Source organism: Madurella fahalii (genome assembly GCF_045866475.1).
Source record: "Madurella fahalii IFM 68171 DNA, scaffold_1, whole genome shotgun sequence".
In the NCBI taxonomy this organism is placed as follows: Eukaryota; Fungi; Ascomycota; class Sordariomycetes; order Sordariales; genus Madurella; species Madurella fahalii.
The window spans coordinates 971,652-984,884 of NW_027263971.1; the positions used below are offsets into that span (position 1 = coordinate 971,652).

Consider the following 13,233-nt stretch of genomic DNA (forward strand, 5'->3'; position numbering starts at 1 on the left):
ACAGCCGCCATCCGGACAGCCACTGTTCGGACCGGGTTTAGCCAAGTCCTCTCTGTTTGTTGACTTGCATTTGTTTGGGCTCGGAGAGGTCCGAGACAGTTTTTCTGACGTCTCTTTGTGGGGGAGGGGGAACCAGCCAGCCTCAGCACATCGCTGGCTTTGCTCGGTAAAGGCGTCTACCCGGTAGACATCACCCCATAGCATGGGGTTAGCGTCATCGGGAAAACAACTCTTCGTACCAACATTCCGTTTCCCTTTTATCCTTTTTTTCCTTTTTTCCTTTTTTTTTTTTTTTTTTTTTTTTTTTTCCCTTCGTGTTTCTGACATTATCTTGCCTCATGCAATAGTAGTGTATGTTGCAGCAAGTCCGTGGCGGAGGTGCGAGGCAAAAACCGACCCCGCAGGGGGGTTGCGGTGCGTTTCCAGCCAGCCAGTTGATTATTAGGTGTGATGTCCGTAATTGATGGCCATTCTCCGGCAGTTGACGGGCCCGTTGAGGCGGTCCGCGGTTAGCCACCAAGCGACCAGGCCGCCCGCCGTGGGCACCACGCGACGGCATATATTATTGAATAGGTGCTGTTAGAAAGGCGTGCTAGGCAAAACGGTCCTTTGACTTGGCTGCGAAGCGGTCGATGCGCGCCCAGATCAGTTTCTCTCGGCCTCGAACCCGTCAATTTGCTCTGTGGTGTCGCACAGTGCGGGCGCAATACTATGTTAGGTCTGGAGAGCTGCCGTGGGGCAATTTCGCCAAGCGAATCGAACAACGCAGCATCCTTGTAAATCGCGGGTGGGGCTGACCACCCCAGGCAGCCAGAGCAAGGTTGTGGTTTTCGGAGACGGGCCTCCTCCTGCGTGTCTTGGCCCTCCCGGTAAGCCCCCTCCCCATCCCCCCCATCATGACTAGACCCTTGCCACCACCTGGCCTCCCAATGAGAGCCCGTGATCCCGATCCAACCTCGGGGCACATTGCACCTTTTGGAGAGCATGGCAGGGCACCAACCCATCCAACTCCGGGGCTCGATGGAACAGGGCCCCGCTCAACCGCGCCGAACAACCTGGCCAAATTGTTGGTCCCTGTTGGTCGGTCCACTTGGCGGAATGGCCTTTCACCACTCGTTTGCCTGGTTGGTGTTCTGGTTCGACCTGTCCGGCTTCACCCTCTGCGCCCCTCCCCGGCCGCACCCCGGAGGGCCCCAGAGAGACAGATCTCGACGGGATCCGTTGTACATATGTTCCACACCCCCTCAACGAGGTACCCTTCCGTGCCTCTCCCTCCCTCCTCGCTCTGGAAATTGTCCCTCTTGTTCACTTCGCACGTCGGCGACGAGCATCTCGAACCCGCTCCTTGTTTGAGACTTGGCTCGCCCTCTTGGTACCAACGAACTCTCATTACCACCCCGTTGTATCCTAGTATTGTCTTAATTTTGCGTGCCGTTTGAGGGCCTTTGTACGTCATATTAGCGCTCTCCCGCGTTGTTGGAATAAAAGGCCGGTTATATTACTCGACGACACCCCGAAATCCGACCAGAACCTACCTCAAGACCGGTATCTGAACTCAATGGGTCCCTAACTGCGCGTTTGTGCGCACGCTACTACTCGATCGAGCCCACGGCCTCTACCCTCGCCCATCCAGATCGGGCCAGTGTCTTCCCAAGTCGGAGCTGGATCTCAAAAGGAACGAGCTGGGAACGAGCGCATTCGAGTCGCGCCTGGGCACTGGCTCTGCCAGGAAAAGAGGGCCGAGTACGTCATTTGTTTGGAACAGAGGAACCGCGGATTCTCTAGCGGACTCAACGAGCGGATATCAACATGTCGGCCGACAGGGGCGGCTGCCCCGCACCATTCTTCCAGGATACCTTATTCACAGATGGAGGCTGTGAGTTGCTCGCACTCGATGTCTTAAGCGCAAAGCGGCTAACGCCACGTTCTTAGTTGTCGAAGGGAGGCTATGCTCGTCGGTATTGGGCAACATTACGTGCTGCTTACCATGTCCAATGACACAATGGGCGTATCCCGACAGCTTCGAGACCATGAATGCGGCGGCGAACTGGGTCGCTGTCGCAAGTACGGTTTGCTGCGTCGTCCTTCTGCTGTCGTGGGCTGTCCTGCCAGTCGACAAGACATTCAGGCATTACCTGAGTATTAGCCTCACCGCAGCCGTGATGTTTATGAACGTATGTTTTAGGATTCAGTCCGGTAATATTGATATATCGAAGATGCTAAGTCGGTTCACAGCTCGGTTTCGTCATCCCACTGGCAGGAAACCCCGAACAGTGTTACGATACAATCACGCCGAATTCGATGCAGACCAGCTCGATGTGTGCGGCGTCAGGCTTCTTCATCATCATGGGAGGTTGGGCGGGTGTGATGTGGGTGTTCTTGCGGGCGCTCTCTCTTCACCTGCAGATCTGCTGGCAATTGGTTGTCGGCCGGAATTTCATGTGGTTCTCTCAGGCTGTCGGCTGGGGCCTCCCCGCCGTCGGTGTTGTCCTCGCTTTCATCTTGAGCGGCGTGTCCTTCCGATTCGGACAAACGTGTCACATCAACCACAGAAACAGCCTTGCTGACCTCTGGATCCCCTTGCTCGTGTTTGCGGGCTTCACCATCATCATCCAGTTCGCGACATTTGGCTACTGCATCAAGGTCTATCTCGCCTCGCTTGCCGACAATAGCGCCTCGACCGAGGGCTCCAATCTTCCTTCTTACACAAACAGCATCCGCACCATGACGCCAAAGCAGGCCTACCGCCGTGTTCGACGTGTCATCGCGCTGCAATGGAGAGGCATTGCCATCGTGCTCATCATCATCGCCGACGTCATCTTCTTCTCGGTCGTTTTCGTCTTCCAGGACAACACGGTAGAGCAGGTCAAGCATGATCAGAGCATCGCAATGCCCTGGGTCACCTGCCTGTATTTTAGCCGTGGAGACAAGAATGCATGCCTGGAAGAGGCCAAACCACTCGTTGTCAACCAGGCGACTGTTGGCGCCGTCTTATTCCTCTTAGGGGTAAACTATGGGTCCTCCCTCACTTGCCCGAATATCATTTGCTAATTATGTCATGATTAGATGAACGGCATTTGGCTTGCCTTCTTCCTCGGCCGGTGGTCTATGATCACGGGCTGGCGCGATCTGTTAATCTCGGTTCCCAACAGGAGCAAGAGGGAGTTCGTCTCAGTCGACGCGCGGCTGGACGATTTCAAGAAAGACACACGTTCGTACGAGATGCTGTCCCGGGACTCCGGGAAGACCATGGACGATTCAGTAACACCCTCCCTAGTGACTCCCATCTCGCCGACATATGCTAGGTCACCGGTGGGAAGCCCGATACATCACGACTACATACCCAACAACGAGGGCCGTCGAACTCCCGACTACTTTGGCCAAACGGCACGGTACCACACCCCCGCAAGATCGTTCTCAAGTCCGCGCCCGCCTCAAACGGTGACATGGGATGCTCGGGAGACATACGCTCGAGGACAGTCTCCGTATCCGGAAGAGGACCGATATGTCAACCCGCTGGGCATGAACAGGATATGAAATTCACGACGATACGCGACAATGTTTTGATATATATTTTTTATCTATTTTTCTACTCTGCTTCCCTTTACAGCCTCGGATAATGAAACCGACGGAAAGCGGAAGCATCTACCGACTCCATTCCGCCCGGTACATTTCGATTCAACCCCGCACATTCGGCCACCTAGAGCCCCCAACCATTGTATTTATGCCAGGAGACCAGTGAATGGGGATTCTAGCTGGCACCGCCCGGATACACCTGTCGCAATAAACCCAGTACCGGGTTTATCAGTCATCGCGCCGACCGGCGTCCAGGCATATTTGGCCTGCAAAGCGGTGCGGTGGTGTCGATAAAGGAGTAGATTAGGTCAGCATCAGCAAAACCTGGACGACTCTATGAAGAACGGGTGAGATTTTGTGGAGGAACGAATGGTTCCATCGGTATGCCATTAGACCTGTTGATATGATCGACGGATCTCTCGGGACGGCCGGACGCAGTGATTGGATCGCCATTGGTGGCGTCTGATCCCGTGTCTGGCCCACTTGCCAAATGGCCAGAGCAGGTGTTTCGACCCTGGCATGGGTGGCGTCGCGTCTGTCACTGCTAGCGATTGGATTGCCAGTCGTGGCAGGAATCTATAACCTGAGGATGCCGGGCACAATGGTGCCATGCGGAGCGCCTGGGTGAGCTCGGGGGGCCACGGCATAGGACCCAGGACGTTTAAAGGGTCGGGGCTGGGTTCAAGGACTTTCCCATTTGCGACGGCGCTGTGGTTATGGCAGTGTCAGCAAGTGCCCGTCCCGCTCAGGTTTGGTAATTGTAGTATAAGGTAAAAGAGAGGAGTATAAAGAAAATTCTTCGCAAATAGGATTTAGAACCCGAAACTGATTAACTTTGTATTCCACTGCCGTGTCTCAAATTTTCCTGACGGCGACGATTTTTCAGCCGGGCCGGAGTTTGCCTCTCGAGCGCCCTAGAAATGCAACCAGATGACCGACATACGGATGCAGGAATCAGCGTGCCAAGAAGCCCGAAGCCGACCGGGCCGGCTGTCAGCCCTGTGCTGCCCTGAAGCTGCGCTGCGCACCCTCCGGGCTGCCCGCTGAACAGGGCCCCCAAGTCACCTGCACCTTCGCCAGCACACCTGGCCATGCTAGCTAATCCGCACGCTGTTCAGCTCGCAGCATCATCTCTCCCTCTCCCCTCTTCAACAATCCCAGCCTGCCCTCTCCCTACCGATCTGTTCGTCCGATTCCTGGCAACATCGTGTCTCTTTCAGACACGCCAGCTGTAGAATTAAGGAAAGCCAATCCTCGCCAATGCACAGTTCCGGCTGCGGCCGCCCTTGCTAGAAACAGGTCGAGGACTGTTGCAATCGACGCCAACGCTCGAAGTTCGCTGGATAGGGGCGCTGATGTCTGGGCAAAGGCGGCGTGATAGCATATGCAAAACCAGACGTCGGTGGTTTCGACGGTCCTCTTCCAGCGATACGCAAGCGAGCGCGAGCATTTCTCTGGTCTCTTGCCGTTAACAAGACGTTTCTTTCCCCGGCATCGTTCTCTCACCCTCCGAGTTACGGCAGGCCCGTCCGCAAGAGCATAGATACCTCGCATCTACGGCGGTAACAACACCAGGAGCCCACCCACGCCAATGTACGTCCTCATCCTATCAGTTCTGCTGGCAAGCGGCCTCTTTCTGCACCTTCATCGCTCCGAAGCCGCCCTGGCAATACCATGGGTCCCCGACCGCTCCGCCCTTCTCTTCACCCAGCGCCCGCTACCGCCGCCCCTCGATGATACATTCCTCTCCGCCCCCGAGTTCCGCCTACCGCTCCGTGCGCAGGGACGTGATATCGTCGACCAAGACGGGCGGCGCTTCAAACTCGCGAGCGTCAACTGGTACGGCGCGTCGGACGAGCTGTTCATCCCAGGTGGCCTTGAAGTGCGTCACCGCGACGACATTGCGCGCGCCATCCGCAAGATGGGCTTCAACTCGGTACGGCTACCCTACAGCGATGAGATGGCCATGACCAACCCGACCATCCTCCCGCACCTGCTGAGCGCCAATCCGGACCTGGTCGGCCTGCGCGCGCTAGACGTGTTCCAGGCCGTCGCTGAGGCGCTGACCGGGCAGGGGATCGCCGTGATTGTCAACAATCACATTACGAGCGCCACCTGGTGCTGCGGGGCGGATCCGTGCGATGCGGGATGGGCGAATGACCACCTGCCGGCAATGATGTGTCGGGTGCGACAGACCGAGGCGGAGTGGGTACAGCACTGGGAGGAGGTCATGGGGCGGTTCGTCGACAACCCGCTCGTCATCGGGGCGGACCTGCGTAACGAGGTGCGAGGCGTGTGGGGGACCATGACGTGGGAGATGTGGGCGACCGCCGCCGAGAGGGCCGGTAACGCGCTGCTCAAGATGAACAAGGACTGGTTGATCATCGTGGGCGGGACAGAGTCGGGGAACGACCTGACGGGCGTCGCGAGGAGGCCGGTCGTGCTGGATGTTCCCGACCGGGTCGTCTACTCCGCGCACGTCTACTCGTGGAGCGGGTGGGGGAGTCTCGGCGGAAGGTATTCTAAGCGGACGTATCCGTCCTTTGTCCAGTCGATGCGCAAGAACTGGGCGTACCTGGTCGAAGGGGACATCGCGCCGGTGTGGGTGGGCGAGTTTGGCGCGCCGGACAAGCCCGGGCAGGGGGACGCGAACTACTGGGCGAACCTGCTGCGCTATCTCAAGACGATCGACGCCGACTTTGGCTACTGGGCGATTAACCCTCGCAAGCCAAAAGACAACGACAGGGAGACCTACTCGCTCGTAGAGGACGACTGGGTCACGCCCATGCTGGATTACCGGATGAAGGATCTGACGGAGCTCATGCGGGCTGGTAGGGGGAAATGAGGGCACATGGATTTGTTCTGATTTGAGCGCTTCTGGCGCTGCGGCGTTGGGCGTCGTCTCCGCATGCGGAAGATATTTCGGGGTAATGCGGTTCCTGAGTATCTACGACATTTTCACCATAGGTTTACCCAAAGAGAAAGAGGGGGGGGGGGGGAGGGGGGGCGGGGAGTTGCTCTCAGAAAACGTCTGAAGATATCTCGCATTTTTGCAGCATGTCGAGTATACCCACCAGCGGGTATATGAGCCATCGGGATGCTGATCTTGAGCTTGGGTTGTTTGACCACAGCGTGTCCTTGTGTACTCTCTTGATACCAACAGATTTTAGAATCAAGGCGACTTGGGATGGTTTGGCCGACGCTGCGTTTCATATACATACAAAAGATGGAATAGAAGTTGCAGTTGGGTCCCTAGTGTCGTCCAAGCATCCACTTATTTTGCCCTTGCTCTGCGAACTGCTTAATGAATCACTCAGGACGCTTAAGGTAGGTAAGTTTGCTCTGGGTATCCTTACCCCGAACCATAATATATGGTGCCGCTCTGGTGTACGGGGAACGGGGGGGGGGGGGGGGGGGGGGGGCGGGCGTCCCCTTTCTCTGTGAATTACTTTTATTTTTTTATTTTTTTATTTTTTTTTTCATTTTTAATTTTTTTTAATTTTTTTAATTTTTTAATATTTTGGCTTGGTAACCTTAGTCTTATGCCTTATTCTTCGCGCCATTTTTACAATTCGGTACCGTAGAGAGCATACATTGATAGAGAGTAGCAGTGACGTCTTCGCGTTGGGTCCAGGGAGAGGCACTGTGAACTGTGCATGCCCCGCATGCCCAGCTTATCGATAGGTATTGAGCCTCAGTGGCGACGTTATTAAGGCACGCATGTGCTGTTGGCCGGACTCAGCACCCGAACAACGCAAACTCTCCCAACTAACCCTCTCGCCATCCAAGACACATCGATCGTTAATCGCGCCCTAGCCCTGAGCCTTCCCTCAAACAATGTCCCACGCTCGCCTAGCAACCTTAGGGTCGGTCAACGGAACTTGATATGGATTCCAAGGCAGATGCCCAGGCGGGGTATTCAGAGATCTACGTCGGCCCGACGTGCCACGTCCAAACTGCCACGAGCCGAGTAGGCACATTACGTTGGCCCAGTCAGCGGGTGCGTAAATCAGGCTAACTCGTTGTTTTGCGACCAGTTCGGTCCGGATGCTGTCGAGGAGATCAAGGCTTGGGTATTCCAGGGCCCTCAAATGAACGAGATGGGCTCCGACGAGGAGGATGATGAGGACGAGGATGAAAGCGACGACGAATACGACAACGAGGACGAGGCCGACGTGGAAGTGTACGAAGCGCTTGATGGACAAGCTACCACGACCACCGCATCGTCTGGGCCGGAGGCCGACCACTCCTTTCCTCCGCGGGTAGCGGCTTCGAGATGTAACCTAACAACGCTATCGCAACGGTACAATGTAGGAACCGCCAGGCAGAGCAGTCCTATAGCGCGTGCTATGCTAATTCCAAACGAAACAGCTCTATTTCGCCGCATACCAAGACCGAGTCTACGTCTTCCAGCCACAAAGGGCACCACGGATTCTGCCTCCGCCGTCGCTTATCCTTCACCCTCGACCATCCAAGCTGGCTGTGCTATATGGTGGCTACATCGATCCGGCGTTTGGGCATCAAATTAATCACATAATAGTGGGGAATCTGGGCAACCTGGAGATTGTCTTATTCGCCTATGACGACGGAGATGTCACGGCGTATTATACGCATGCTATCGCTCGTTGCATCGCTGCAAATAGCGATCATGGACATGCCCCCGGCCGGGGCCACAGTCGTGCAGCGCATCCCAAACCGTTCTTCCATGATAACGTGGGCAAGTCAGCATGGGGACTGGGAGTCCACGAACGATCCCGCCTCATTGCCGTCGGCTCGAACCTTCATGAGGTCACCGTCTTCGCATTCGCTGTTAGCGACAACAAGGTGACCATCAGGTCACCCGAGGCGGACCACTCTCCCAGTGTCTTGAACGACCAGACGGCTTTGGAGCTTCAGCGCCACTTTCAGTCGAGGACGAGGACGTGGAGGATTACCTTGCCATTGGGCCCCCAAGGAAACAACATTCCAAACCTTGCCTTTGTTGACGACGAGGCAGGCGAGGCAGACAAAGTCGTAGCTGTAGATATCTATGGCAATGCCTGGCTTCTCGACATTTGGAAGATTGGTGCAGTTCCCGTCCACTGGCCTGACTACCCGGTCAGGGACAGAATGCAGGGGTATGGATTCCTCTTCTGCTATGGGCCAAGCGAGCCTGTACTGACAGAATCACAGTTCTAGGGGGTGGGGTGTGGTGGTTCTCCCGGATAATAGTTTCAAGCCGACGAAGACCGTCGGCGATGCCCTCGGGCTACCGGGCAACGAGATCGTTTCCATGAGAGCCGGTTGGCTGGAGACCACATGCAGTCTGTATTATATCAAGGATCTGGCTCCAGATGCCGGTAGCGTGTTGATGCACCGGGCTCAGTATGACTATGCCGGAGTCCACAGCGGAAAGAAAAAGGGCGACTCCATCCTCGACGATGATTTCAACGTGTGGGAGACAACCAGCGAGTCTGAGGACGAACTAGAGGATACGGCGATGGCGATGGTGCTGGAGCAGGCAGCAGTATCGCTGACGCAATCGACGGTATCTGGCACCTGGAGTGGCAAGTTGCCCGTAGTTGAACCCTTATGCGACGCAGCGGTTTCCAGGATCGAGGTTACGGCCGGCGCGCAGCTGAGCCGGTCGATTATTCCTAGCTTTGGGGAGGTGCGGCGGCTGGATGGGAACACGAGTCTGCACATGGAGTTCAGCAGACTCCACGGGGAACGGCAGAGAAGAACGAAAGCCATTGACTTTGGGAAAGCCGAGTTACCGGCTCACCTTGTCAAGGGGGCTTGCCTTCTCCGGACCTCATTGATGGATATCGAGCTTCAGCCATTTGATCATACAGAAACCAGCATCGTGTGCAAGTACGTCCTGACGTCTCACAATCGCCCGGGGGTCAGTACGCCGTTGGAGCTTCACCCGCATTACTCGGAGCGGGTGAACATGATTATTCACGTACCCGAGCTGAACCTGGTCGTTGCTGGGTCACCAGTGGGCAGGGTCGCCCTCATTACGCCGACCAAGACGGCTGGGAGGTTCCAGCACATAAGGGTACGACGGGGCTTCCGCGTTGAGCGTGTGCTGCCACGCCGATCCGAAGATGCACTGCGTCCAGCTTGCACCCTGATCGGTATCGCCATGTCCCCGGTACCCAACGACCGGGCCAGACGGCTCAACTTGCACCCTCCACGCGGCAGCACGCCGCCAATCATGTACCGGCTGATGCTGCATTACAGGGATCACACGATCCTCATGTATGATATCTCCAGGGGCCTGGGCGACGGGGATTTAATGATATTCTAGATTTCGGGGAGTGTTGATAATGAGGCGGTTTACGGTTCGTACTTTTGGTTCCTGAATTCAGGCTTGGGAGTTATTGATACCCGCCACCCAGATGATCCTCTGTGGCTTTGCCTTTTCTGCAATCTAGTCAAGCGCTGCCTTTAGCGGGTTTGGGCTATCTCTCCGACTTTCGACTAAGATCCCTTGGTGAATGAATACATGTATTAGGCCGTTGCGGCCTTGAACTGAAATCACGTTAACTAGCATTCAGGCCCAACAAGTGTGGTTGGAAGATATAACGAAATGCAGTTTCATAGTGCCATGTGGGTTAACGCAGGGTATTATCGCTTTGGAAAGAACTATGTTTTCCCTCTATCCAATGTTCCGTTTGCCACACAGAAATGCAGGAAATTTTGTTTCCCTTTACCTGTGCAGTACATTACATAAGCGGAGGGCAGTCAATGCGCGCTTCTGCAGGTCGCTGTTTTAGGTTCACGTAATGTGAGTATATCCATTACCTCAACGTCCACCCTCGGACTTCATACCATCGAATCTGAGATTCACCACTCGCATCGCCGGGCCCGACCATCAATCAACATTTACAATTTTTGGTCCTATGGTAGGCCAAATGGGCCAGCAGCTCTACCCCGTCAAGTTTATACATTGAAAAAGACATTAAGATGCGGAACCCACTTTCCATATCCAAGCCAGAAGCGTCGGGTTACGCGCCGGTCCCGGGCCGCGACGAGACCACCGAAGCCGAGTCAGACCGGGACCCGGTCCCCACCCTCATAAAACAACACCCTCTACCGACATTAAGAGACTACCTCACTTTCCTCGCCGGTTTCCTCTCTTCGCTGGTGCTGTGTGCCATCGCCTTGCTAGTTGTCCTCGTCGCGGCCAACAGCGGTGTGTCATCAATCTTCCGGAGCGTCAGGCCGCCGCACCATGGCCATAACCCGCCTTCTCCCCCCAGCGGGAAGGGGGACGGAGACGACTGTGGCTGCGGGCCAAAGCCCAAGGTCCCGCAGTATTTCCAGACGTATCCGGAGCTGTGGGCCGGCCCGACGAGGACGGGCAAGGCGCCCTTCTTGGCGCAGACGAGGACGTGGGATGTCGACGCCACTGCTACCGGCACGGGCGCGCCAACCGGCTATGTCCCCAACGAGCCGCTGCAGACGGCCATTCCAGTGGAAGGGATGCGGGAGGGCGACGTGGGCATTTTTGGCATGATGGGCTATCTGGCGCCGTACCGGCCTAGTGATGGGTTTGGGGTCGGTGAGTGGCCGCTTCCGGAGGGGGCGGAGATTGTGCAGGTACAAGTAAGCGTTCTCTCCCCCCCTCCCCACCCCCAGCGGTGTCCATTGAAGAACGTGAAGCGCGCGTGCGGAAGCTGATGAGGAGTTGGAAAGATGCTCTCGAGGCATGGGGCGAGGTATCCTACGCAGGGAGCCAACGTGGTCGAGTTCGGGGAGAAGGTTGGACGGTCCGGAAAGGCGTTCAAGGCAAAGGGTGAGCTGGAGTTTCTGAATGAATGGGAGTACCAACTGGGAGAAGAGATCTTGGTGCCGAAAGGTGAGCTTTGGTCCCTCGGAAACGACTAAGAGTGTGGTGTCTAACAGTTGCCGAATAGGTCGACAAGAACTCTTCGACTCGGGTGTTCTACATTCGTACATGTATTCCCAGTTGTATAACCCTAACAGCAAAATCATCGTCCGCACCACGGTATTTACTTTACACAGATTGGGAAAGATGCATACAGCGTGCTAACCGGTCCGGACAGACTCAAGACCGCATGCTCAAATCGGCCGAGTACTTCGTGGCCGGCTTCTTTGGGTTGCAATGGACGCGCAATGCCACCATTGAAGTCATCATTGAAGAAGACAAGTTTAACAACTCGCTAGCCGGCCATCTCAACTGTCCCAATTCCCACAAGGTCAGATCCGGCACCGGGGCCGCCATTATTTGGATCAACAATTACCTGCAAAATGGTCCGTCCTATCCCTTCCAACCGCATAACTCGGGCACACTGTTAACACACCACAGCTACTGCCCGTCTCGGCGGGCTCATTGACGGTTTCGAGTGGACAATCGAGGATAGCTATGCCGCGCAGACCATGTGCGCCTACGAAACGGTCAGTCGGCTGGGATACCAAGCGCGTTCTGGATGGCTCGCTGACCTTCTGCAGGTGGCTTATGGATTCAGCCGCTTCTGTGAGCTTTTCACTTACGAGGAATGGGCCGGCTTCGGATACTCGGTCGACCTCGCCTTTTACGGCGATCACTCGTTCGGGTCTCCCACTGGGGTGAGCAATTCATAACCCACCATGTCAAGCAAAATGGGCCCGTGCTGATTACGGTTCCTAGCGTGCTGTCGGTATAGGTTACCAACAGGAAGTCGTCGCCCGTCTGCGCAACCACACGCTTGGATACTCGGGCTCACAGATCAATGTGACGCTCGACAATAACACAGTCACTTTTCCTCTCAACCAAAGCATTTACCTGGACTTTTCGCACGACACCAATATCATCTCGGTGCTGACGGCCTTTGGCCTGCGGCAGTTTGCCGGCTTTCTCGACCCGTCGAGATTCCCCGGCCCACACAACTTTACCGTCTCGCGCATGACGCCCTTTGGCGCGCGACTCGACATTGAGATTATCCGTACACCTCGGCCCATATTGGCGGACAGATCCGGATACCTCCGCGACGGAGACGAGACCAAATACATCCATTTTGTGCTGAATCAGCGGACCATCCCGCTGGGTTGGAGTTTGCCGGAGTGTGATGCGTCGAGAGTTGATGGGTGGTGTGAGCTGGGAGCGTTTCTGGCAGCACAGGATCGGATGGTAGGGCGAGCGCAGTTCGAGAAAGCGTGTTTCGGGGATTACGAGATGCAGCCTTACGGGTTTGTCGTCGATGGGTCGCCGGTTTAAGTGGGGATTCCGCTGTTGATTTCGTGTATGATTTTGTCGTATAGTTGCCGGGAATGTGCGTGTAATATTAACTGCTTACTACTCTTGTAGAACACTGCAGCGGTTGTTGCTCTTACAATGATGGGGACGAGCTTATGGAGATGTTTGCTACCCCGCGGGGGCGGCGGGGTTGGGTTGGAAGGGTACTGTAATTACATACCTACCTTCGCCAGCAGTTCGGCCGGTGTCTCGGGCTCACGTTCAGGTACTCGAGTTGGTAATTGTCATGGTCTGGTTTCTTGTGGCGCCACATTCCCATATTTCGTAGCGAATGTAGGTGGAGCGCTTGCAGTACAGCGCAGCTGTGTCAGTCGGCTTCCCGGTTTCCGTCGCCGGAGCGTTGTCTAGATCGGAATGAACCGTATCAACGAGCTTATCAGGCAGGTGGTGTGGGCTGTCAAGGGATTAGGAGA

At 55.8% G+C, this 13,233-nt stretch overlaps 4 protein-coding genes across 4 annotated transcripts; all 4 read left to right on the top strand.

Moving 5' to 3' along the window:
- Positions 1-1,809: 1,809 nt before the first annotated feature.
- MFIFM68171_00290 (Frizzled/smoothened-like sans CRD protein B) lies at positions 1,810-3,537 on the top strand (the record flags this gene model as incomplete). Its single annotated transcript, XM_071055712.1, has 4 exons — positions 1,810-1,876; positions 1,933-2,174; positions 2,236-3,006; positions 3,067-3,537. The coding sequence occupies 4 exons, from the start codon at positions 1,810-1,812 to the stop codon at positions 3,535-3,537; spliced, it is 1,551 nt and encodes a 516-aa protein (XP_070911813.1).
- Positions 3,538-5,167: 1,630 nt separating this feature from the next.
- MFIFM68171_00291 (Glycoside hydrolase family 5 domain-containing protein) lies at positions 5,168-6,421 on the top strand (the record flags this gene model as incomplete). Its single annotated transcript, XM_071055713.1, has 1 exon — positions 5,168-6,421. The coding sequence occupies one exon, from the start codon at positions 5,168-5,170 to the stop codon at positions 6,419-6,421; it is 1,254 nt and encodes a 417-aa protein (XP_070911814.1).
- Positions 6,422-7,462: 1,041 nt separating this feature from the next.
- On the top strand, positions 7,463-9,868 carry MFIFM68171_00292 (CRT10-domain-containing protein; the record flags this gene model as incomplete). The annotated part of the gene is made up of 4 exons (XM_071055714.1): positions 7,463-7,546; positions 7,614-7,886; positions 7,948-8,693; positions 8,749-9,868. The coding sequence occupies 4 exons, from the start codon at positions 7,463-7,465 to the stop codon at positions 9,866-9,868; spliced, it is 2,223 nt and encodes a 740-aa protein (XP_070911815.1).
- A 659-nt stretch (positions 9,869-10,527) lies between these two features.
- Positions 10,528-12,781, top strand: MFIFM68171_00293 (3-phytase; the record flags this gene model as incomplete). The annotated part of the gene is made up of 7 exons (XM_071055715.1): positions 10,528-11,169; positions 11,260-11,422; positions 11,481-11,572; positions 11,631-11,838; positions 11,894-11,982; positions 12,037-12,153; positions 12,215-12,781. The coding sequence occupies 7 exons, from the start codon at positions 10,528-10,530 to the stop codon at positions 12,779-12,781; spliced, it is 1,878 nt and encodes a 625-aa protein (XP_070911816.1).
- Positions 12,782-13,233: the final 452 nt, after the last annotated feature.